Source organism: Anopheles arabiensis, chromosome 3 (genome assembly GCF_016920715.1).
Source record: "Anopheles arabiensis isolate DONGOLA chromosome 3, AaraD3, whole genome shotgun sequence".
NCBI lineage: Eukaryota > Metazoa > Arthropoda > Insecta > Diptera > Culicidae > Anopheles > Anopheles arabiensis.
This window is the reverse complement of record NC_053518.1, coordinates 94,822,272-94,844,944: the sequence shown is the minus strand read 5'-3', so window position 1 is coordinate 94,844,944 and position 22,673 is coordinate 94,822,272. Positions and strand designations below refer to the sequence as shown.

Here is a 22,673-nt window from a genome sequence, read left to right as displayed (position 1 = left end):
CGTTTGGATATGGCAGCACTGCTGTCAACGCCGCTATCACAGCAGTTGCGGATTTGACAGCTTTTGTAGACTGCAAATCGTACTCAATTCGAAAAGGACTAAATAACAATACGAACGCGTCAAAGTCCTGAATTTTTTACACTTTTCCAAATCGGTGTTTTTCCTTTGCTCCTGGCTCCGGGGAAAGCGGTCGCGCTGTCTCTCTTTCCGCATCAAAGTCATCTTCTTCTTGCTTGAGGCACGATTGTGAATAAGGCGCGCTTTGTTTTCCTACAGTCGGCAGGACCGGACAAAGCATTTTTGCACGCGTTCGTCGGGAGCTCCCTGTGTGTGTTTGTGCAAGTGGGTAAGCTGCATCTGCTGCATGCAGTGCAAGGGATTTCGTGTTACCGTAGGTTCGCTGAACGCCCCTCCACGAACGCCGCCAGGTGTGGAAAGCTGAGATCAACGCTGGACATCCGCCCGTTTTCTTATGAACAACGCGCACAGCAAATCCCAGTCGGACGACGAGTCCAGGTAGGCGATGCATATTTCACCGCACAGAGACACTTATCGGTGCACCACCACCACCACACCACTACCACGGCCACCACTGGCCAACCGCTGCAGAATCTTCCGTTCGCTGCCGACCATCTTCCGCTTTTGATAGAATTTATTACCAGCAGAATGTGCCCACTCACCGTGTCAGTGCACGTAGCGAAGGTTACAGACCAGAGCAGTCGCGTAAAGGTTGTTCTTTGTTTTGAAAACAAGCCAGGGAGATCTAGGGGTTTTGGTGCATGTATCGCGCAAGATTCATTTTACAATTAGCGGCACACTTCTCCAGAGAAGGTGTTTGTTTTAAAGAGTGAACCAAGTGGGTACGCTTACAGGTGAGCAACAAGTTTTGGCTCTTGCGTAGCCAGGATTGCTTCAATTGCTTGCTTGCGCTTCTTGCCTTTGCGTACGCATCAAATTTCCTGCCAATCTTTAGATAGAATTGCGGACAGATAGAGGATTCTTTAGAGCGAAACTGCAGCACGGTGAAGGCCCCCATAGCCGGGAAAAGAGTATCCTCTGTACGCCTCTGCCACCTAACAATCGTTACAGAATCGATGAGGAATCGTCATCTTCCGGCAGCCGCTCGTTTGAAAAGGATGACAGCAAACAATCGAACAAACAACCGAACAACGGCACGGTGCCGTCCTCTTCCGCCTCCTCTTCCGGCCGGCTGCGAGGCACTGCGGGTCGGTCAGCTTCCGCGCTGACGAGCGAAGAGCAGGAACTGAAACGTGTGTCCACGAAAAAGCTCATCGAACGATACTTCTACCAGCTGATGCAAGGCTGCGGCAATCCGAAATGTTGCAACAAAAACTGTGCCTCAAGTGGGAAGGTCGAGCGGCTGACACCGAATGCGGCCGCCGCCCGGGCTATCCAGCTGTTCTCGCAGGAGGCCGCCCTGTGCTCGGAAACGCAGCCCTCGAAGCTGGCGAAAACGGACGAACACCACCATGCGACTGGCAGTAGCGGCAGTACGTCCACGTGTTCCCCCTCCGTTGCTCAAGGATCAAACGAACCGTCCAGTGCAGATGCGGATCGGTCCAACGCACGCTGGAGGGAGTGCAGCAAAGAGAACAAAGAGGTAGAGAAAATGGATGTGGCCTACGACAAGTAAGTTGAACGCCTGCGTGTTGCTTCTTTTGCTAAAATTATGCTTTAAGTATGCTTCTTTCACGACGATGTGCACGGGATGCTTGCAATGTTGATGCATAATTGATCCCTTTCTCGCCCATCAGCTCAGCGCTTGATTTGGACTCGATGGAGGAGGACGACAGCAGCACGAAGACAACGGGTTCCACTGCCGAGCCTAGAAAGCCTAGTAGTAGTAGCAGTAGTAGCAGTAGTAACACCAGCCACAACACTGCGCAGAACCATTTGGAACCTCTTGCCGCGGTCGGTACACTACCAGCGGCCAATAGTAGAAACAATAACGTCGGCAGTAGTAGTGGCAGTGGCGCCAAAACCAAAACCCAAGCGACGGAAGAGGTGCAGTATCTGGATGAGGCCATGCTGAAAGAGCTGACCGAAAGATGCATCCGGGAGGGATCGGACGCTCCGCTCATCCGAAAGTTGGGCGCCGTGTTTTCCTCCTACCGTGGCCTAGCGGCTAGCTTCCAGTTCTGTCCGGCTGCGTCCAGCATTGAGAAGATGCTGGCGAGGGCCCCGGCCGGCGATTTGCGCAACATGAAGAAGGAAGATCTGCGTTCGCTCGAAGGTGACCTGGACAAGGACGAGGATAGCAAAGCGCCGGTAGAATCGGTGCCGGATGTACCAGACCCCGCCCACACCACGGTCGATGTGGAGTCGCTCAGGCGTTCGATGAAGGCACTGTACGCCGCCCGTCCGGCCGTGTTCGGTCCGATCAATAATGCGCTCGAGCTGCTCGGGAAATCGCTCTCGAGAGATCTGCGCGTTGGGCTTACCTCGAATGACGAGCTGGAATCGCTAGTGACCGTGTTCGTGATTGCGTTCGAAACGCTGCTGGTCGGGTCGGCCGATTGCCTCGAGGGATCGTTCCCCCGCATCTGTGCAGCGGTAACGCGACTGCCCGTCTGGGCTCAGTGCCGGTTGGTGCGCATCTGGGCGGAACACTGCAAGGACAGCATCCATCCGCTGCTGCAACAGCTTCAGCAGCTGATCACCGTTTCGACGCTTTCGATGCACTCCTTCCGAGGCATCCGGATACACGACAACAAAGTCGTCTGCAATGCCACCAAGGCAATGAAGGTGTGTTGTAATGGAGCCGTAGTGTCGCGCTGTTGTACTAATTTATGTTCTGTTCTGTCCCAAAACCCCCTCCGTAACAGCTGGTTTACTATGCCAACATACTGGCGGGAGAGCTAGAACCAAAGCACTATCGTGAGTTGGACTTACGGGACACGTCGCTGCCATCCTACCTTTCGCTCATCCCCGAGGACGACGATGTGCGGCCAGCCGATGCGGAGGTGCGGTCGCGCCAGAAAAAGGTAGAAGACCCGTTCATAACGGAGCTGGACGTAAATCCGCTCGACTGCCGGAAGCCGCTGGTGCCATACGAAGAGTTCTACAACGAGCTGCTGTGCGATGTGGTCGAAATGGATCACGACTATCTCGAGTACAAGAGCATCGCGTCGGCCGTAAACGGTGCGCTGTCGCTGATCGGGACGGATCCATCGACCATCTTCAGTTTCATGCAGTACGCGTTCATCCTAACGCCGACGACGAAAACGCTTGCGCTCTACTACGACTCGCGCATTCGTATGTACTCCGAGCGGCGACTCAGCTTCCTGCAGCAGCAGCAGCAACTGCGCCAGAACAGTAGCGCACTGCAGGCAGTGAACCCTTACCTCAATCTGAAGATTCGCCGGGACCATATCATCGACGATGCGCTGGTCGAGCTGGAGATCATTGCCATGTCTAACCCGAAGGACCTCAAGAAGCAGCTGGTGGTGGAGTTTACCGGCGAGCAGGGCATCGACGAGGGCGGCGTTTCGAAGGAGTTCTTTCAGCTGATCATCGAGGAGATCTTCAACCCCGACTATGGCATGTTCGTGACGAACGAGGACTCCAACACGGTGTGGTTTAACTCGATCTCGTTCGAAAACGAGGCCCAGTTCACGCTCATCGGTATCGTGCTCGGGCTGGCAATTTACAACAATATCATCCTTGCGGTCAACTTCCCCATGGTGGTCTATCGCAAGCTGATGGGCATGAAGGGCTCATTTCTCGATCTGAAGGATTTAAATCCGGTAGGTTTTCTTTTCGCTTCGTTTAAAGGCTTCTCATACTAATTAGGCTCCCTCTCTCTATCTGTCTCTCGATAGGTACTGTTCAATAGCTTAAAATCGCTGCTCGACTATACCGAAAACGACATGGAGGAGGTATTTATGCAAACGTTCAAAATCGGCTACCGGGATGTGTTTGGGAACCTGCTCGAGCACGAACTGAAACCGGACGGTGACAAGATATTCGTTACGCAGGAAAACAAGCAAGACTTTGTCGAACTGTACAGTGACTTTATGCTGAACAAGAGCGTCGAGAAGCAGTTCAACGCGTTCCGCAGGGGTTTCCAGATGGTGACGGACGAAAGCCCGCTCCATCTGCTGTTCCGCCCGGAGGAAGTGGAGCTGATTGTGTGTGGCAGCAAGGAGTTTGATTTCGACGAGCTCGAGCAGTCGACCGAGTACGAGGGCGGCTTCACTGCCGAGTCACAAACGATCAAGGACTTTTGGTCGATTGTGCACGGGCTGTCGATGGAGGTAAAAAGAAAGTTGCTTCAATTCACCACGGGTAAGTAACGTACCTTGAACGTTTACGCAAAGCCGGTGTCGAATGAAGCTGACGCGTTTCATTTTCTGTAAACATCTAGGCTCCGATCGTGTTCCCGTCGGTGGTCTTAGTCGATTGAAGCTAGTGGTAGCGCGCAACGGTCCCGACAGCGATCGATTGCCGACGAGTCATACCTGCTTCAATGTGCTGCTACTTCCCGAGTACAATTCCAAGGAAAAGCTCGAGGAACGACTGCTGAAAGCGATCAACTATTCAAAAGGCTTCGGGATGCTGTAGAACTGCACACGCCTGTGTGTGTATGTGGCCAAGCAATGCTCAACAAGTCAGTCCATCACTTCGTTCAATCGTGTTCTCGTTCAACTCAACGAGGAAGACGACACCAAGCAAAATTGAAATGACGCTGCGTCATGTTTTCCACCTGATGCCGCCAATCATGCCAGCTGCCAGAGGACATTGTGTTTGATGCTGTGGTGTGCAGTAGAAAAATTGTTTTTATATTGTTCATATTTGTTTTGTCACCTGTATTTATGTGTCCATCAAATGTGTACGTTTGATTTTTGTACCAATACTCTACGCGGGCGGTCGTGTTGCCGTTGCGCGTTGCTTTCCAGGAAGGTCTTTCGGTTTGTTAGTTTTGCAACGGAATTAATTAGGGATCTGATATCAACCAATACGGTAAAAAAAATAAAGCCACTTCTTTAAGAAGCAAAAACGTCTTCAGAGTCTTCGCGTTGGGATTGGTAGCATTCGCGCACACAACGAGGTAAGTAAATGAGCCCCAAACTCAACAGCTTAACACCACAGGAGTGGCGGGTAAACGCTGGATGCTCTTCACCATTCCATTCCATTCCGGTCGTAACTAAATCGTTTCGATCATTATCACCGTTGGAAAATCCCATTTACCCCGAACGGCATAGAGCCGGGAGTTCACATGCGAGTTGAGCTATGTGTTTGAGTTCGAGAGTGTTGTTGAAACTTGTTCGTTCCGCTTGCGGTTCCAAACGCTCCCACCCTACACAGCGCACAGCGCTGTTAGCTGCCAAGTTTTGTCTTTGCGTGACGCGTCTGGCGGCAGCCAAGTGGCGAACATAATTTATGCACCTTGTAAAGGCGCGTCATTTTGTGGGTCGGCGTGTGGTCCGTTCCAGAGTCCTGTGTACGGTTCACACACGAAACGTAAGCAAAAGCCGCACAACGCACAGGGCGACGGGCTGGCAAACTTAACAGGCGATAAACTTTTGTGTACGCGATGTTTTATCGTTTTCGCTTCACTTTTGCTTCCCACAGCGCTCAGTGTAAGTGTTCCCATGTGAATGGCCTTTTTAAGGATTTAAGGGCAGAAAATAGTTGCTGCAAGTAAACTCGGTGACATTTGCCATGAGTAACGAATTCACAGTAGTTTCGCTTGAGCATATTGCCAAATGTAGGGCACACTCTGTACCGTGCTTAAAGTGCAAAACAACTTGCCTTGCTTGTTGTCCCGTAACAAGTTCGTGACCACGTGCATTCGCTCTTTCAAACGAGCGCCTTCCCTCGCGAACGAGCGAAGACTATGCGCGCCACCCCAACCCGATACGGTCTCTCACCTGTGTGGCTGTATTTACGACGTTCGTGCGTCGTTACTGACGAGCCTGCATTGGGCGAACAAGGAAGCGGCCAACATTTCCTGCCAGACGACAGTCGCTGGTCGTCGTCGGAAGCTCGCGGTCCTGTGTCCTGGGTGCCGTGGCGCTCAATGCTCACCGATCCGGTGGTTGTGTCAAAGATGGTATCCAATCATCTGTTTTACGTTAGCCGAGCGGATATATTCTCCGTCTATCCGGAGATATTGCGCGAGATACTCGTGCTGGAGGAGCTGCTGTGTAGGACGAAACCCATCACCGCCTTTGGACATACGATCACGGCAAGCGATCGCGTACCGTTACAGCTGCCGAGTGAGTTCGAATGGCAGCTGAAGCAGTACTTCCGCCTGCTTGAGCAGCAGAAGAAGATCAATGCGGCCACGGAGCAAGGCATGTGAGTTGTTGCTTTGGGGGAAAAAAGGATACACACAACACGCACTTGACCTGTTCGCTCACAAAAATAGTGCAATAGATCAAGGACAGTATCGGTGCGAGTGGCGGTAGTATGACAGTGAACAGTGATGGAATTGAATAGTAACGACAAGTGCAACTGTTTCTGACCTACTGCCATGCCCTGCCCGAGCTGCACACACACACAGACACACACACACACACACACACACACACACACACACACACACACACACACACACACACACACACACACACACACACACACACACACACACACACACACACACACACACACACACACACTTTGTTGCACGCGACACATTGCACAAAGCGATCACGCGTTTTTCTCCCCTGAGGAACGAAAAGAACTTCCGCAACGAAGAGAAACTCGCGCGAGGTGGCGAGGACCCCCTCCCCCCCCCTTTTGCGGTTCGTCAAATAAATAGTCTACTTTTTGCATGCGCTACCCCCACCCCCACCCTGACCCGGGTTGATTGATTCTTCAAAGCTCGGTTTCCCGCCACAAGCAGGCTGTGCCCTTCCCACGGGAACTCAGCAGTCGCATTGCGGTGCGGAACCGTATCCAGGTCAAACGCGGAACGTTTTGCTCAACTGTCACGATTCACACTCACACCAGCGCTCCCCAGTTTTCACTGCACGCACGGTAATTGCCTTTCAGAAACTATAAGTACTTCATTCTTCAACCGCGTGCAGCCAGCTGAAGAGCTCCCTGGAGAAGGTCGACCACACCTACTGGGAGGTGAAGGCCAAATCCATCGATGAGGTGGTATCGCCGATGACTTCGCCGGCTTCCGGCGACTCGTCCACGCCTTCCTTCCGACGACGGCGGCGGCTCTGCATTCTGGACAATCCGATCGACTTCTGCGACATTGCCGCCTACAACCAGTGGCGGCTGGAGGACATCGTGCGGGCGGGCAAGTTGCTGCACCAACCACCGCTGCCGGTACAGTTCGACGACGAGTACGAGATGCGCAAAGTGTACTCCATGATTTACGACGTCTATCGGTGTAGGTATTATTCCCTGTTTAGTTACTAAGAGGAAGGACTTCCTTCTTCTGGGTGTATACAGTTGCTCCAATGTATTCCGAAAATATCGATATTGATGAAAACGGCCAGGTGTGTGGTGCTCTTACTTGTTGCTACCAAAACCACGAGCGCCTACTAAGATCCTGCGATAAGCGGCGTGAAGTGAATTGGCAAAAAACGTGGCTCGTTTTCGCGCTGTTTCGCAGCAGAAGTGGCGTTCGTGGTGGCCGTAAAATTGCTGATAAACACTCCGGGCCCTCGCTAAGCCAGGGCGTGCCTCATCAACAATTCTTTACATTGCCACCTGGTAGCAGCCGGCTATAAAGATGTCACGAAATAGCGAGCGAGTTTTGGTTTTGTTTGGTGGATTTTCCATCGTTTGCATGTTTGCTTCGTTTGGTAGAAAAGTAATTTCCTTCTCCCCCCCCCCCCCCCCATTCGGCGGCCCCATGAATTCTTGTCCAAAGCATCACGTGTCTGGGACCAATTCCGTTATCATAGTTGCACTGTGTTCTTGTGTTCTTGTTACGGGTCTGTGTTTGGAAACTATCATCTGCATTGCCCTGACCTAAGAAAACTGGAACTTTCTAGTAAGAAACGAAACCAATTGGAAGCGATGCATGATTGGGGACCGTTATTGGAAAGCAATAAGAATATGTGACATAAAATTTATGACCCGGCTTCAGTTCCCGTCGTTCGATGGAGGGTGTGTTTGGAAATGCGTTGAACCGTAGGGCCAATTTAAATAGTGGTAGCACCGAGGGGGAGTACAGTCCAGTTTTTGCTCTTTTTTACCATATTTTCGCTTTTTTGCAGTCAAGCTGGTGCTTCAACAGGCACTGCGAAATATTGGCTTTTACGAAAGCTACCCGATGGTAAGTAGGCAATCAAATGCTAGCAACATAAATCGTACCATTGATCTTTTGTCTAGTTTTCAAGGTTGCCACTATACTATCGATGGTTTCTGCTTCGACTTTCTTCCCTCGCAGCTTGCCCACGAAACGACCCGCGTATGGTTGCTGCTGTACGATATGTATTTGCGGAAGTTTGTAAAACGCGAACCGGATACGGTGCCACAGAAGGATCAACTGTTTCATGAGGCACACTTGCTGGGTAAGTAGAGCCAATTGTTCGATACGTAAAACATATGCTTACCCCTCGAATTACTGTTGCTTTCTGTTAAATTGTAGAAATTGAACGATGTCTTGAGTTGAATAGTGTCAAAATTGCGGCCGCTCTTACACGCATCCGCATCCAGAACAGTGCGTACAACATGCAATGTCTGCTACCACTGCACCTACAGGACAACAAGGTTGCGGTCGTAGTCTCCAATCCCATCATAACCGGCTGGATCAACACGTTTCGCATCCGCACGAAACAGGAAGCGAACGAAATCCTGAAGCAGCTTGGCTTCGAACTGATCGAGCCGCCTGCAACGGCAAGCTTTCAGAGTTTGCTCAATCTGTTTAGCCCGCGGGAAAAGACGGGCTACATTCCGCTCACGCTCAATCGCTACAAGTGGGACCGGCTCTGTCCGCAGGTGCTCTTCATCTACCCGGAGGATCGGTCGAAATTTGTGCAATCGCAAATATTCGTCGATCATCAGTTCATCATACAGGATCGTTCGTTTACCATCGGTCCGACCGTGTTCTCCAATCTGCTGGACTACTTCGAGGTGCAGGGTGACGTACTGCAGACGCACATAGCTTCGCCACGGTCCACTGCCTACCTGGCGTCCCTGCTGGCGAACTGTAATCGTGTGCGCAACTTTGTGGCCTTCGGTTGTGGCAGCAAGCTGGCCGAGTATCGCGAGTATATGGCCGAGCTGGGCGTGACCAACGTGAAGCTGTTCGCCGAACCATTCGCCGATATCCCGCACGGTTCACCGATAGTGGATAAGGTGGTGGGCATCCTGGCGAACCCACCCAGCTCGTACAGTGCCGTCAGTGATCCGATTGATCTGATCTGTAGCCGTGGCGGCGATCTTTCGATGTTGGAAATGTTGTCCGAGTCGGAAATGACGGACGATAGCCGGCAGCGGGTTTCGAAGCTGCTCGAAAAGCAACGCGAAACGCTGAAGCTGGCCATGTCACGACCGCAGGTACAGTTCATACTCTACCAAACGCACTCGATCGTGGAGACGGAGAACGATACCATGGTGCAGCGGGCAGTCGAGTACACCAACCAGAAGGCGTTCGACGTGCACTATAAGGCGATGAAGGAGCGGGAGATGGCCGCACTCGCCGAAGCGGCAGGAAACACGCTAGTTAACCGGCTGCTGGGAAGACAGCAAGAAGCAGCAGCACGGGCCAAGAATGCCGAAGTTTCCGAGGGCGGAGAACGCGATGGAACCGAGGGTGGCGCAGATGGAGCGAGCACACGCAAAAACTCCGAAGAGGAGGTCAACGTACCACCGACGGATCAATTCGAGGTGGTAGAGCTGCCCGACTTCTGTCCTCAAAGGGACAACTGTCTCGACTTTAAGGAGTGCGGAGTGTATCTGTCGCTCATTAAGCGCAAGGAAGTAATACGGCTCGATTCGAAGTATCTCATCAAAATAGCGGAGCTGCGCGGCATATTCGGTGATGCTAACAATGAGCCACGCTTTAACGTAAAGGTGACGAAACGTACCGATCGCAAGTCGGAGGAACAGGACGCACACGATCTACACAATCGCAAGAAGCGGCTGAAGCGCCGTGGAAGTAATATGGATTCCCTCATCACCCGTCTCAATACACCGACCCAGGCATCGTTGAAGCGTGCTCACCATCACCGGATGTCGTCCGTTGAGCACAAGTTTATGTTCTTCGATGCCTACCGTGAATGGTGCCCGAAGTATGCGAACCGGAGTGAAAACAACCTGAGCGTCCTGTCGGACGATCGGTCTTCAACAGTGTCGATTGTACGGGCTCGCGTCTGGTGGAAGACAACCGTCCATTACGTGATCCAGAAGATTCGCCTCTCTAAGCTGGACGGGTCGGACGATGGGACGGAATTTCCACCGCTGATACTACGCCGCTATCCGGCTGGATGTCGTTTGGGGACCGGTGGGCCAGATGGAACGAAACGGTTTCGCTGGAGCCATCAAAACCGCATACCTTACCCACTGCCCGTGCGGATACTCGAGTTCCGGCAGTATAATTCCGAAAACAGGTACTACTGGGGCTTTGTACAGTGAATATCTTTCTGTTTGTTAGTGTTTACGTTTCGTTCCTTCACTGTTCAGTTCTTGGATTTGTTCACGCTGTTCACAGGTTTTGGATCAGTTTTAGATCTCAATGGAATGAGATAGGTTATGCATCAACTCTACTTTCTTAGTAGGTTGAGGCTAAGTTTGGTATAAGTTTCGATTCCATGATAGAATGGGGAACAGCTTCAGGTCCGTGAGGGTCTCGAAATGAGTTGCTGGCGCGGGATAGGCCCGACTCTTTCGACAATGCTTGGTATGTAGGAAACATTAACTAGTTCCTCTTAACTTTTTCAGCCTGCTCAACAAAACTGCAGACTCGGAGAAAACCTGCCCGGAAAGAACAGCAAGACTCAGTCGCCAAAATGCACTCACCAATACTAGCTGCCCAGGTCCACGAGTTCGGCTAAGGTCTTCACACTCCTGCTAAAGATATTCACTAGCACAATCCACAAAGATGATATTTTGTATTTTTAAATGACAATCAAGTAAACTAATCGCTATCTAATAAACTAATGAAAAGTAAAAAAAAATACAACTGAATGATTACGAATTATGATCAATTTTAAGTCACTCGCGTCGTCAGTACAAGAATTCTTCCAACACGTGCAGAAACAATGCCTGCTGAGAATGCAGCAATGTTTTGTTTGTCCAACATCGCCGTGTTTGTCCGACCAAAGTTGAGGTACGTGTAGACGGGGCTTTAGCCCCCGCACTCGGCATTTATTGTTATGGTTTTGCTCTACGAAGGAGAGGGTTTTGGAAGGAGTGTGAATAAGAAGGGTGCCCCTAGAGCAGGAAGGCATCTATTTATGTTTTCTTTTTTTGGACCTTGGAACGTTTATCGGAGTTTAGGAGAAAATCCGTAGCGTAAGCCCAAACCGGTATCGGTTTCGTGTATCGAACGCAGTGCGTTTAGTTTTAGTTCACCTTACGCAACGAAAGGGAAACGATAGTGCCTTGCTGCCCTTCTTCGCTCGGAATTTGTAGCCCAACAGCTGTTTTTGTGTGTGTTGTTCCTGGTGTTGCTGTTGTCGTCGTCGTCGGGGGTTCAAAGTGTCAAACAACACAGCGTTGCGCTATCGCAGAGCATGATTGCACGAAACGGAGGCAGCATCATTATTCAGCGGTACGGCCGATTACTAATCAACGCGCAGCGTATCACAAAAGAGGTGGTGATCGGACACAAGAATACGAATTTCTTCCTCCGTCGGCTGCATACGGCGGGCAGCAAACAAAAGGTATTCTTCTATAATGCATGCAAACACAAACACGCACACACGCCCGCACGGGTATTGTGTGGATTCTTGTGTCGATGCGAGAGTGCATGCATATAAAGTGATGTGTTGGCTGTTCCAAGCGCAGCTTCTAAAAGTGCATTAAGGCGAGTGTTGACAGAACGATTTGCTTTCACTACTTCAGCCCACGGTTTACATCCGACCTTTGCTGTTCGTGACCTCTCTGTCGCTGTTTTCCTCCAAGGAGAGCAAACAAGAATCACCCAAAACCACCAAAATGGCCGATGAAACGGTGAAGACCCTGAGCGAGACCATCCAGCACGCCGATCAGCTTTTCGACGAGAACAACTTCCAGGAGGCGTACGATCTCCTGCAAAAGTATCCGGTAAGTCGAAACGATGCGGTGTGGCGCTTAATTGAATAATTTCATACCCTCCCCTTCTGGCACCGCTCGGTTGACCCATTTTTAGGCGCAGGAAACGTACGACATTAAGTGGCGACTCGCGCGGGTGACCTTTTCACTTTCGAAACCCGCGCCAAGCCCGCGCAAGGAGGAGCTGGTGCGGGAAGCTTTCCGCTACTCGGAGGAAGCCCTCAAGCTAAACGACGGTGACTTTGCTGCCCACAAGTGGTACTCCATCTTGCTGGACGCGAAGAGCAGCCTGGAGGGGATAAAGGAGCGCGTGACGCAGCTGGAAACGGTCAAGCAGCACATGCAGCGTGCGGTCGAGCTGAACCCGAACGACCCGACCAGCTGGTACATCCTTGGCCACTTTTACTACGGGCTAGCGGATCTGCCCTGGTACCAGCGCAAGATCGTGTCGACCATCTTTGCGACGCCGCCGACCGGTACGTACGAGCAGGCGCTCGAGTGCTTCGAGAAGGCCGAAGCCACGCAGCCCAGCTTTTACTCGATGAACCATTTGATGCTAGCCAAAACGTACCAGGCGCTCAAGCAGGCGGAAAAGGCAAAAGAGTTCATGACGCTGGCGGCCAACGTGGCCGTGCTGAACGAGGACGACAAGCAGTGCAAAGAGGAGGCAACGAAATTGCTGAAGAAGATGTAAAAGAGGATAGATTTGGATTCGAAGGTGGGCAGGGAGAATGATTATTCAGACGGTTAAGGGACATTTTAATCTTTCGGCAATACAGTTTTTCATTGCTTTTTTACAATAGTATTTACAGAAAGAGAGTGAGAGAGAGAGTGGTATAGAGAATGTAACAAAAATCGAATAAAGGGCTCATTCCAGCAAGGTGTAGTAGCAGAAGTTATTGCTCCGGACTACTTTGCGTTGGCTGAATTATTTAGCTCTTATTCCATGGTACAAAACTGCAATTAGAAACGCTGATAAATGATGTACGATGCCGTACGGTATAGATCCAAGCGTATTAAATGTATCGAATCGTGGAAAACAAAAGTATACACAATTCAACCGAAACATGGAAACATTGTAAACAGGCGATAATGCTTGGCCCCTTCCATCAGCATTCAACGAGAGTGAGCGAACGAAGCGTACTGATTTAGGGCGCAATCTTTGGAGAATTTAAAGAGAGATTAAGTAATGAATGTGCAAAAATGAAACTAATCATCAATGGTAACGGTTTCAAATGAATATCTGAATCTTCTACAATGAGCCCATGTGATTCTTCTCCTTTGACGTAACAGCAATAATTAATCAGCGGCTTATTCATTTTTCATCTCCACAAATACGAAGGAAGAATCTAAGTCTGCAGTTGTAGGCACTTATGCGCAGCTTCAAAGCTTTAATCTAGTTTCTAGCTACAATTACGGTATCGAATGCCGCCGCCGGACACACCGAACGATCAGTTTGAATCAACAACATCACAACTGTTTTTTGACCACCAGTCAGCGCTGCCGTCGACCATAGTGTGGGCAAAGAAATAACCCTCCTCGCTGTCAAACAGCAGCGTGGTGAAAACAGAAATATCCCCTTTTCGTTCGCTGCGTAAGTGTGTGCCCGCGTGCGTGTGTGTTTGTGTGTGCGCGAGCGTGTGCGAGAATTATGGCTTCGGGCTGGTGGTGAGCATTTTTGGTGCAAGTTTTCACCCCGAAAACCGATCGAAAACGGTCCGAAAACATTGACAACGTGCAGTGCAAGGTAAATGCGTCCGCAAGTGCATGTTTTCCAAGCGGGAGGGCTGCGGTGCGGGCGGTAAAAAGTGGTCGAAAAAGTGTTGGCCTGGCCCCTGGTGTGTGTGGTTTGCTGCTGCTGTGTGGCGCTGAAACGCCGCTCTCTGCCTGCGTCGAAATTGGGAACACCGTGATTCGCTGGTGTTGGTAGTTTCGGTGCCACATACGCCCTTCGCGCTGGTGACCGAAACGGTGGAATGTGGTTCCTTTTTCCCCAAATCGCCCATTTCCGGCCACTGCTCTGCCGGACAGGGGCGAAAATTTGGCACGAAAAGTTGCATTTGCGAGCCGCCTACCCCGATGCGACGACGTGTGCCTTGTGTGCTTGTGTGCGTGCGTGCGTGCGCGCGCGCCCGCGTACGTGTTTGTGTATGTGTGTGTGTGAGAGAGAGTGTGTGGCAGCGTAGAGTTTGAATGTGAAACGATATGCTTGTGTGAATGTGTGCGTGTGTGTATGCGCACGCAAGAGGATCAAGTGTGTCCCATGCTAAATATGCTGCTTCCCTTCCCTTTTTTCCCGATCTGCTGAGAATGATGAACTGCCAGAATTTGTACGGAAATGGAACCGCCGCCTTTTTTGGAAGGGCATATAAGCATCGTGTGCGGTGGGAGTGTTGTTGCGAGGACCGGAGGAAGGCGAAGCATATAGCCTCACATTGAAGGCGTTGTTACGTGTGCCGCCGCGTTCGGACGGGTCCGCAGATCTGGTGGATGCCCCCAACTTGAAATGGAAGACTGAAATTGCAGCATTGTAGGGGCGAAATGGGGTGGGGTTGTCGGGGAAGCAGAAGGAAAATCCTTATCCACAGGGGACGCAGAGGCGGTCATCGCGCAATGATCGCGCAGAGGTGGGCAGCAGTTAGTGGACGTGAAACGGTGTAGTAGGCTGGGGGAAAGAGTGGGGAGATAAGGGTAGATGGAAAGTGCTCCCGAGAAGTAGGGCAGAGAGCGTGTGTGTGCGCCGTAGAAGGTGTTTGAATGAGGGGGGAAAAGGGGGGTGTGTGTGTAGCGGAAACGGCGGGAAACATTGGCAAACAGCAAAAGCGAATGAAAATACGGCGGTGCTCGGCGCTGGGGAGAAAGAGAGACAGTGCGAATTACGGCGAGCATATATATCCTCTCCCCGCGCGCTAGAACGAAGCTGTGTGTGTGTGTGTGTGAATGTGATCCAAGCACAAGGAGCAACATAATGTAATGAGAAGAGAAAGAAGAAAAAACACACACCTCCATCCCAGCAAGCGAGTCGTAGTGCCGAAGCGGTCTCCTCCGCATACTCATGCACACAGCCACACGCACACACCTGTGCGCATGGGAAAGGGGGCTGGGGCGGTTGTGGGGACTGTGTGGGCATGAATGGTGGAAGCAAACGGCAAGGGAGAAAGGCAGCACAAAAATAATAAGAGAATCAAGATATTAACACATGAAGAAGCAGCGAAAAAAAACGCTTGAAGCAATGCAAAAAGTCGCCACTGTTGGACCACGATGGCATGCGTGAGGATTATTTTCTGGCGATTATTGTTTGTACAATCGTTGTTTTGTTTTGTAGGGCGGCGAGTAGCTGTTTATGAAGAGAAGCCAAATTCGCAACGACACAGTTTATTCGAAATCCATACACACAAATGGATGAAGTGACTGCGAAATATGTCAGCTCAATATTCCTGAAATCAGCGCAAATAACGCATCTTCGCTCAATGTCCCTTTTCCCTTCTACAATTCTTTACTTTCAGAAAACATTCAATCGGTTTACAAGTGCAAGAAGAACGGTGTCTGTGTCGTGTCGAACAGTTTATTGGTCTGTAGCGCTGAAGCGGTTGTTTGGTGGAGCGAGAAGTAGCGCGAGAGGACAGTGTTTTCCGGTTCCGGTGGACGGTGAAGTTGGCATCTTGTGTTCGGAAGTGTTGTGTTTTGGGAGTAAAATTGAAACGTAAAGCGTAAAACAAGCGAGGTGGGGTTCATACACCCAAGCATATAAGAGCTGCGCTCTGGACGCCGGCTTGAGCGGCCCTTCGTAAGGCAAATTTCGATTGTAAAGGTGTGGTTACGAACTGTTCAGTAGTGTTGGAGTCGCAAGGAGCACTCCTCTGTTTGTTATTCGGAGTCCCTGTACACGTGGCTGCGAAGTACGCTGTGTTTTTACTAGATATTTTGCAACGAAACGAGCTGAAAACGAGATCCATAAAACGTACAGATAAACAAACAAACAGGCATAGGATCACACTACAAGTGGTTTGAGCGATGAGTGCCCCTGAAGACAGCACTGCGACCGCCCAGCCTGCCCCAGACCATCATCATCATCATCTTCATCATCATCACCATCACCAGCAAAATGTTGTGTCAGCAGCGGCCACCGCTACCGCCTCGTCTGCATCATCGGCGACAGTAGTGGCAGGAGCCACGGCAGTCCCAGCACCGACAAACACTGGCCCGCCCACAGCAGCAACGGCCACGCTGAGTGTACCAGCAGCACCGGCGGCGGATATTGTCAGTGCGTCCACAACGCTTCCCGCCATCAAAGCAGGAGGCAATAGCAGTCACGCCACCATTCTTACTACCACTAGCCACAGCAAAGAGGTTGCCGGTGGTACCGCAACCAATCCCGCTGCACAGGATGGAAGCAATGCTGCTCCCGGGGTCGTCGGTCCCAGCGATGCTACCGATGCGACGAGCAGCTGCGATTCGGATAAGGCACCGGCGGCAGCAGCAGCAGCAGCAGCCATTGTCACCTCCAGTCCACCGGGGGCCGATGAGGGAGCGGCTGCTGCCACGTCGGATAGCTTCGCCTCGGTAGAGGTCGGTTCGACCGGTGGCACATCTACGCCACTGGCGGCAGCATCGCCTGCCTCCCTGACTGGTGGCGATATTGGTGGGCCGAAGCCGTTACCTCTGTCGGGATGTGGTTCCTTGATGGTCGCCGGCAGCAGCAGCATCGTCGTGCCGAACGGTGAAGGTGGTGACAGTAATCCCAACGTACCTGTATTGTCAGGTACCGCTACTACGATACCGCTTCGTGGGCGTGATGTGACCGACAAACACGCCGTTGATTATCACTACCGAATGCTGGAAGGTAAGCAGATCCGATATGGCGACGGAATGGGTTTCAACTAACATAGTCACTTCAGCTTAGATTGATGGAAATTGGAAAACCTTTCTTTTTTTATTATTGAAACTATTCAAATGCTTTCGGGGACCACTTTTGCCCTGAGAGTCGGATTTTGGAAAGCCTCTATAAATGTCAAAGAGGAGCAGAAGAACATTTTCGTACTGTTTGGCAAATTAGATGAAGACTGGACTGATTTTACTAAATTTTGCTCTTCAGATTTCCGTTACAGTATGTATAAATGTTTAATAACTAAATTTACAACCATTTGTAACATTATTAATCCCAAAAGCGACCGCCCGTTCTTTGCATCGGGCGCGGATTGTGTTGTAAAGAAGCTTACAACCATTGCAACGTGTGGGAAAAGGAGGTTAAATTGCGCTGGCGCACAAAAATTGAGCGAAGTAAAGAGCGAATACCGTTGGATATTGATGATGATGATGGTGTGTTGACTCGACCCGATGGAATTTGTTTGTGTATTTGTGTGTGGTGCCGTTGTGTGCCGGTACGTCGTGTGCGTCGTTGTTTGCGCGCTCCGGCCCCTTTCCTGGCGCTCAAACGCACCCAAAACATGCAGCAAAAAAGGACGAAAGAAGGACAACAAGGTGCGATGGCTAGCGAAATGCTAGTGAAAGTAAACGGAATGAAAATCAAAATACAAACAATGGTAAAAATAGTATCATTTTTTCTCATGTTGCACATTTGTTTTTGGGGGTGAAATTTGGCTCGTACCATTGGTCGGAAAATGAATTGTAGTGGAAATGAACGAAGGGTAACAAATCAGATAAATAACAAAAGAAACACAAGAACACGGTGTAAGGTTCAGTGAACCGGGTTTATCAGATTCCTTCAGTTTGGTCGTAGGAGAATGGGTGGAAAGGGAGCTTGAAGGTTACGTCATGCAGTCATAGAAGGATGCAAAGGTTGTCCTCTCCGTTGCGCACCTGTGATCATGCGATATTTTCAAGCAAGCAAACTCTATCATCATCTTTCTTCCTTCCCTCTCAACCACTTTGCAGAGGAGCTGCAGGCGGTGAAGGAGTCCGAGGCAAAGATTAAACAACAGTATAGCGAGTCTCAGCGCCGGGAACGCATCCTTGCACGGCGCGTCGCGGTACAGGAGCAGGAAATGCGCGACTTTTCGGTAAGTAGGCCTGCTCGAGCAGCGCTTCACCTCCCGCTGCTGCTGCAACGCCCGTAACCATTGACAACCATGCTGAGAGTGTGCCTTTACCTTTTACCTTTCGTGTAGAAACAAATAGCGGAACTGAAATCGGCCCAGGCGCCCGGTCCGGCTGCACTGCGATCGGCCCTGCTCGATCCCGCGGTCAATATACTCTTTCAGAAGCTTAAAGCGGAACTGCAGGCGACCAAGGCGAAGCTGGAGGAAACACAGAACGAGCTGTCGGCGTGGAAGTTTACGCCGGACTCGAACACCGGCAAGCGACTGATGGCCAAATGCCGATTGCTCTACCAGGAAAACGAAGAGCTGGGCAAAATGACATCGAACGGCCGGCTGGCAAAGCTGGAGAGTGAGCTTGCGCTGCAGAAGAGCTACAACGAGGAGGTGAAAAAATCACAGCTAGGTACGAAATCATTCCATTTCCGGCTTTATTCAAATGCAATATGTAACTATGTCTCTTCCCGTCAAATGACTTTCTTATCCCATATTGGCGTGGTTTTTGGCGGTACGATTAATACTATTTCTTTTGCTGCCCGAATTACCCGTTACAGAGCTGGATGATTTTCTGCAAGAGCTGGACGAAGATGTGGAGGGTATGCAGGGTACGATCGTGTTCCTTCAGCAGGAACTAAAGCAGACGAAGGACGCGCGGAACGAAATAGAAAAGGAGGTGATCCAGCTACGCGCCTACATCGCGGCTAATTTGGGCCCCTTCTCCGGCAGCGGCAACAACCCGACCAGCGGCAGTACGCCCACCGACGAGCGCAGCTCTTCGATGATGATGATGATGGATGTGCAGGACAGCAATAGCAACAGTAACAGCCACGGACACGACGCCTACCACCATCCGGACGGTGGCGGTCCGGACAGCATCGGCGGTCGAGGCGTCAGGCTGGGTGAACTGGGCGGTGGTGTTACCCCGATCTATCTAGTGAACGGTGGTGGTGGTGGTGGTGGTGCTGGTGCTGGAGGTGCAAGTAGTAGTAGCGGCGGCACCGTGATTGACGCCGCAAGCAGACTGGTGAATAAAAGTTCAAGTAGTGGTGATGATCAAGATTTGATGGTGTACAGCAATCGGACGCACTGTGGTGGCGTAGTTACGAATAGCAATGAGTTACGAACTACACCGACAACCGGTGCCGCTGGCGCTTTGCCTGCAGCAGCATCGGTGGCGACCGCAGCAGCAGTATCGTCCTTGTCTGCACTGCTGCCAGGATCGGTGCCCGATCCCGGCATCGGCGGTGGCGGCAGCAGCGCCAACAGTAACACTGCGACAGTGAACGGTGGTGCGGCAGGCAGCGGTGGTGAACCGTTAGTTAATGAACTGCATGATTCACTGGTGCCCAGTGAGGGCATCAGAACAAGTGGCGGTAATACCGATAGCAATAGTGGTGGAAACGTGGCCGACACCGGTAACAGTGTGAATAGTACGAACAGCAGCAGCAGCAGCAGCAGCAGTCTCGCCGTTGCGAAGCAACCACACCAGCCGCAGCAGCAGCAACAGCAGCCACAGCAACAGCGAACTAACAACAATGTGGGTCGAAACGGTGGACGAACAACAGTGGCCGCTAGAAAGCGCAATTACAATGAAACCGAGGTTGATTCGGCCGAGCAAACCGACGGTGGTAGTGGCGGCGGTGTGGTCAGTAGTAGTGACGCTTACCGAAGCGAAAGTGGTGTTGACGGTGTGCTAGTGATGGACGTTGGTGTGGCGGAAAGTAGTGCTACTAGTGGTGTCGCGAACGGGAAGCTGGCAATTGCCGACGGTTCGCTCTTGCCGGAACAGCAGCAGGACGTCGAATCGTCCAACAGCAACAAGCGCATGACACGATCGGGTAAGGGTAAGGCGGCTGCAGCCACCACCACCACCATCTCCTCCTCCTCCACCTCCTCCTCATCCTCATCATCATCATCGGCTGCGTCGAACGTGTTAATGACGAGTGCGGCGAAAAAGCTTCGAAGAGGCTCGATCGCTCCGGACGACGAGGTTGATCCGTTGGCCGATCCACAGCCATCACCACAGCAGCAGCCGCAGCAACCGATATCGTCGGCAAACGGTTCGAATTAGGCTCGAGTTCGTTTGGTTCGCGGTGTTACACACGTTGGGTAAGGACGCCTGCGAGCATGTTTTCGGAAATAGTACCATTTCTCTTTAAGCAGCCGTGGGACGCGAAGGGAAGGGGAGGAAGCTTATGTGCATGACTGGTGTGTCTGACGAGGGAAAACTGCGATCTCTACTCCTGTGGACAGATTGCACCGATGGGAAGTCAAGGCAAGGCTCAACAAGCAACTTATATCAGCTGTTTTCAAATGGTGTCAAGCAAAACGAACTCGTGTGTTGTTCGCGCTACTCATTACATTATTGCAAAGGCTCGAGGAGCGCGTGCTGCGCAGAAAGGAATTATGCGATCAATTATCGCTCCTAGACAGGTAGGATGCGCGTGGTTCGACAGCGGACAGCGGGGAATGTAGCAAGTAAAAAGTACATTTAAAAAGCAAAACAAACACAAACAGACAAAGTCGGGACGGTGAAACAGATTAGGGGAAAGAACTCGAGAAAGTGAGCGAGAGAGTGAGAAGAGAAGAGAGAGAAAGGAGAGAACGTTGAGCTAAACAAACAACCAATATTGTGTAGGGTCACAGTAAAACATACAAAAACACGAGAAAACAAGACAAAAATGCTGCTAAATAAAGAAAGTAATTAAGTAAGCTAAACTGTAATTAATTGACTCTCTCTCACACATCCTTTTTTGTTTGTTTGTATGTGTGAATTTGTTATAATCGTTTCGGCGATCCGTATCAAATCGAAAGCTGATCGCGATTGATCGTGCACGCTACGGAATATTGAACGTTTCTTGCGCGCTGTTGACTTTAAATTTGTGATTTTCTGTAGGAACAAAAAGGGTACAGGCAATGGTTGAGAAAGGATCAGAGTTGAAACGATGCTACTCTTAGGCCAGAGATGGATTTGATGTTACGTGTACTTTACGTCCTCGGATCTGACACGAAGTTTGTTTGGTTTTTGAGTCTTGTGCCCTACAGTTTTTGCCTACTTGAATGAAATGGAACAAACAAAATTGAAGCAATTTTAAATTCATTTTTCGTTTACCGCCAAAAGAGCATACTACAAAGCAGGATATCGTATGATTGCTGTTCCGTCCGGCCATGCACAGTGTGAATTAAGTAGTAGATCTCGTCGTATACTATTTTTTGCATCGATTGAGTTAGTTTTGGCACGGTTTTTTTTAAACAAAATTGGGAATGTTTCTCGCCAATGGCCAATTGGTTGGCTTTGTAATACGCGGGGCTTGCCATTGTTCCTAATGTGCACCCAGCGAATGAAGAGACAGAGAGAGAGATGGAGAGAACAAAATCATAGAGATTAAAGACTCACACTTTAAGGGTTTTAGTTGGGTAGAAGCAAACGTTTTCTATTTAATTTTAGCTTGATTTAGTTTAATGCAAATTTTCTTAACACAGCTAGCCAACCAGCCAGCCACCCAGCCGTGACGCAACAAGAATAGGCGACATGAGCGCGTAATTCTAGATATTTTGAGCTGCCCTTTTTTGTTTGTAGTGTAATGTGCTCAAGGATTGATTGTACAGGTGAAAGGCAGGACCACTCTCCACGTGTGGTGGAGGTGTATGTACAGGAGGAAAAGAAAAACAATCGGCATACACATTGTGCAGGCCGGCATTCATCTACCTGGGGCAGAGATTGAGTTAACGATCTGCGGGCTTTCGATTGTCGGGATCGTGAATTCTTACCATAAAGGCAATAAATATCATAGCAGAGAGGAGCACACACAAACACACACACAAACACACACACAGTAGAGTTTGAGTATCACGCGAGGGCACGCCACGGCCACTGGGACGAGCGATCGTGCCGAGGACAATACTTAATTTCAGCAATAGAAAACGAAAGGACGCAACAGACATACACCAACCAACATAAACATACAAAGGAGAAATTAAAAAAAAATAGTAACACACACAGGGGTTAGTAAACAAAAAGCTAGTAAATTGTAGCACTGCAATGAGTGGTTAACTGGAATGAGATGAACGAAACATGAGATTAAGTAAACACGCGCGCGTGTGTGTGTGTGTAGACAGTAGTAGACGAAGCAGAACAAGTACATACGTTGAATAGTTGGATAAAATACAGTAGAAGAGTTGTAACAAAACGAGTAGTAGAGTAGGAGAGGAACCGCGCATACAAACAAAAACTGTCAAATGACCTGTAATTTAAATTATTTCAAACGAAAACGAAAGAAATTTGGAAAGCAAAAAAAAAAGGAAATAGATATAAATTATTCTTAAAAAACAAAAACACTTTTAATGTCTACCGCCCAACAGAGAGCGATGGATTTGAAAGAAAGGGTTTGTGGGTTGTTTGAAGGGCTGTGTGTGTGTGATCCGACG

The 22,673-nt window shown here is 50.3% G+C and overlaps 4 protein-coding genes across 9 annotated transcripts; all 4 read left to right on the top strand.

The window, feature by feature from the left end:
- The first annotated feature begins 59 nt into the window (after positions 1-59).
- On the top strand, positions 60-5,022 carry LOC120902527 (ubiquitin-protein ligase E3A). 2 transcript variants are annotated; one of them, XM_040311353.1, is made up of 6 exons: positions 60-516; positions 1,090-1,650; positions 1,776-2,766; positions 2,847-3,767; positions 3,843-4,308; positions 4,388-5,022. In XM_040311353.1, exons 1-6 carry the CDS (start codon positions 473-475, stop codon positions 4,582-4,584), a joined length of 3,180 nt encoding a protein of 1,059 aa, XP_040167287.1. In that variant the 5' UTR covers positions 60-472; the 3' UTR covers positions 4,585-5,022. The 2 variants fall into 2 exon arrangements, with proteins under 2 accessions (XP_040167287.1, XP_040167288.1); XM_040311354.1 differs by lacking the exons at positions 60-516; positions 1,090-1,650 and adding an exon at positions 542-872.
- Positions 5,023-5,315: 293 nt separating this feature from the next.
- LOC120902528 lies at positions 5,316-11,111 on the top strand. Of its 2 annotated transcripts, XR_005739426.1 has the most exons (7): positions 5,316-6,324; positions 7,059-7,372; positions 8,208-8,266; positions 8,381-8,504; positions 8,582-10,544; positions 10,618-10,770; positions 10,876-10,902. XR_005739426.1 is itself a non-coding variant. In XM_040311355.1 (6 exons), exons 1-6 carry the CDS (start codon positions 5,861-5,863, stop codon positions 11,006-11,008), a joined length of 3,057 nt encoding a protein of 1,018 aa, XP_040167289.1. In that variant the 5' UTR covers positions 5,318-5,860; the 3' UTR covers positions 11,009-11,111. The 2 variants fall into 2 exon arrangements, 1 of the variants encoding a protein (XP_040167289.1); XM_040311355.1 differs by lacking the exon at positions 10,618-10,770 and having other exon boundaries at positions 5,318-6,324; positions 10,876-11,111.
- Positions 11,112-11,342: 231 nt separating this feature from the next.
- Positions 11,343-13,237, top strand: LOC120902535 (regulator of microtubule dynamics protein 1-like). 2 transcript variants are annotated; one of them, XM_040311366.1, is made up of 4 exons: positions 11,343-11,819; positions 12,001-12,201; positions 12,287-12,907; positions 12,993-13,237. In XM_040311366.1, the coding sequence occupies exons 1-3, from the start codon at positions 11,670-11,672 to the stop codon at positions 12,881-12,883; spliced, it is 948 nt and encodes a 315-aa protein (XP_040167300.1). In that variant the 5' UTR covers positions 11,343-11,669; the 3' UTR covers positions 12,884-12,907; positions 12,993-13,237. The 2 variants fall into 2 exon arrangements, with proteins under 2 accessions (XP_040167300.1, XP_040167299.1); XM_040311365.1 differs by having other exon boundaries at positions 11,344-11,819; positions 12,287-13,098.
- A 545-nt stretch (positions 13,238-13,782) lies between these two features.
- Positions 13,783-22,512, top strand: LOC120902529 (serine-rich adhesin for platelets). Of its 3 annotated transcripts, none has more exons than XM_040311356.1 (5): positions 13,783-13,936; positions 15,696-17,032; positions 18,085-18,209; positions 18,318-18,651; positions 18,800-22,512. In XM_040311356.1, exons 2-5 carry the CDS (start codon positions 16,204-16,206, stop codon positions 20,314-20,316), a joined length of 2,805 nt encoding a protein of 934 aa, XP_040167290.1. In that variant the 5' UTR covers positions 13,783-13,936; positions 15,696-16,203; the 3' UTR covers positions 20,317-22,512. The 3 variants fall into 3 exon arrangements, with proteins under 3 accessions (XP_040167290.1, XP_040167291.1, XP_040167292.1); XM_040311357.1 differs by lacking the exon at positions 13,783-13,936 and adding an exon at positions 14,005-15,459; XM_040311358.1 differs by lacking the exon at positions 13,783-13,936 and adding an exon at positions 15,511-15,611.
- Positions 22,513-22,673: the final 161 nt, after the last annotated feature.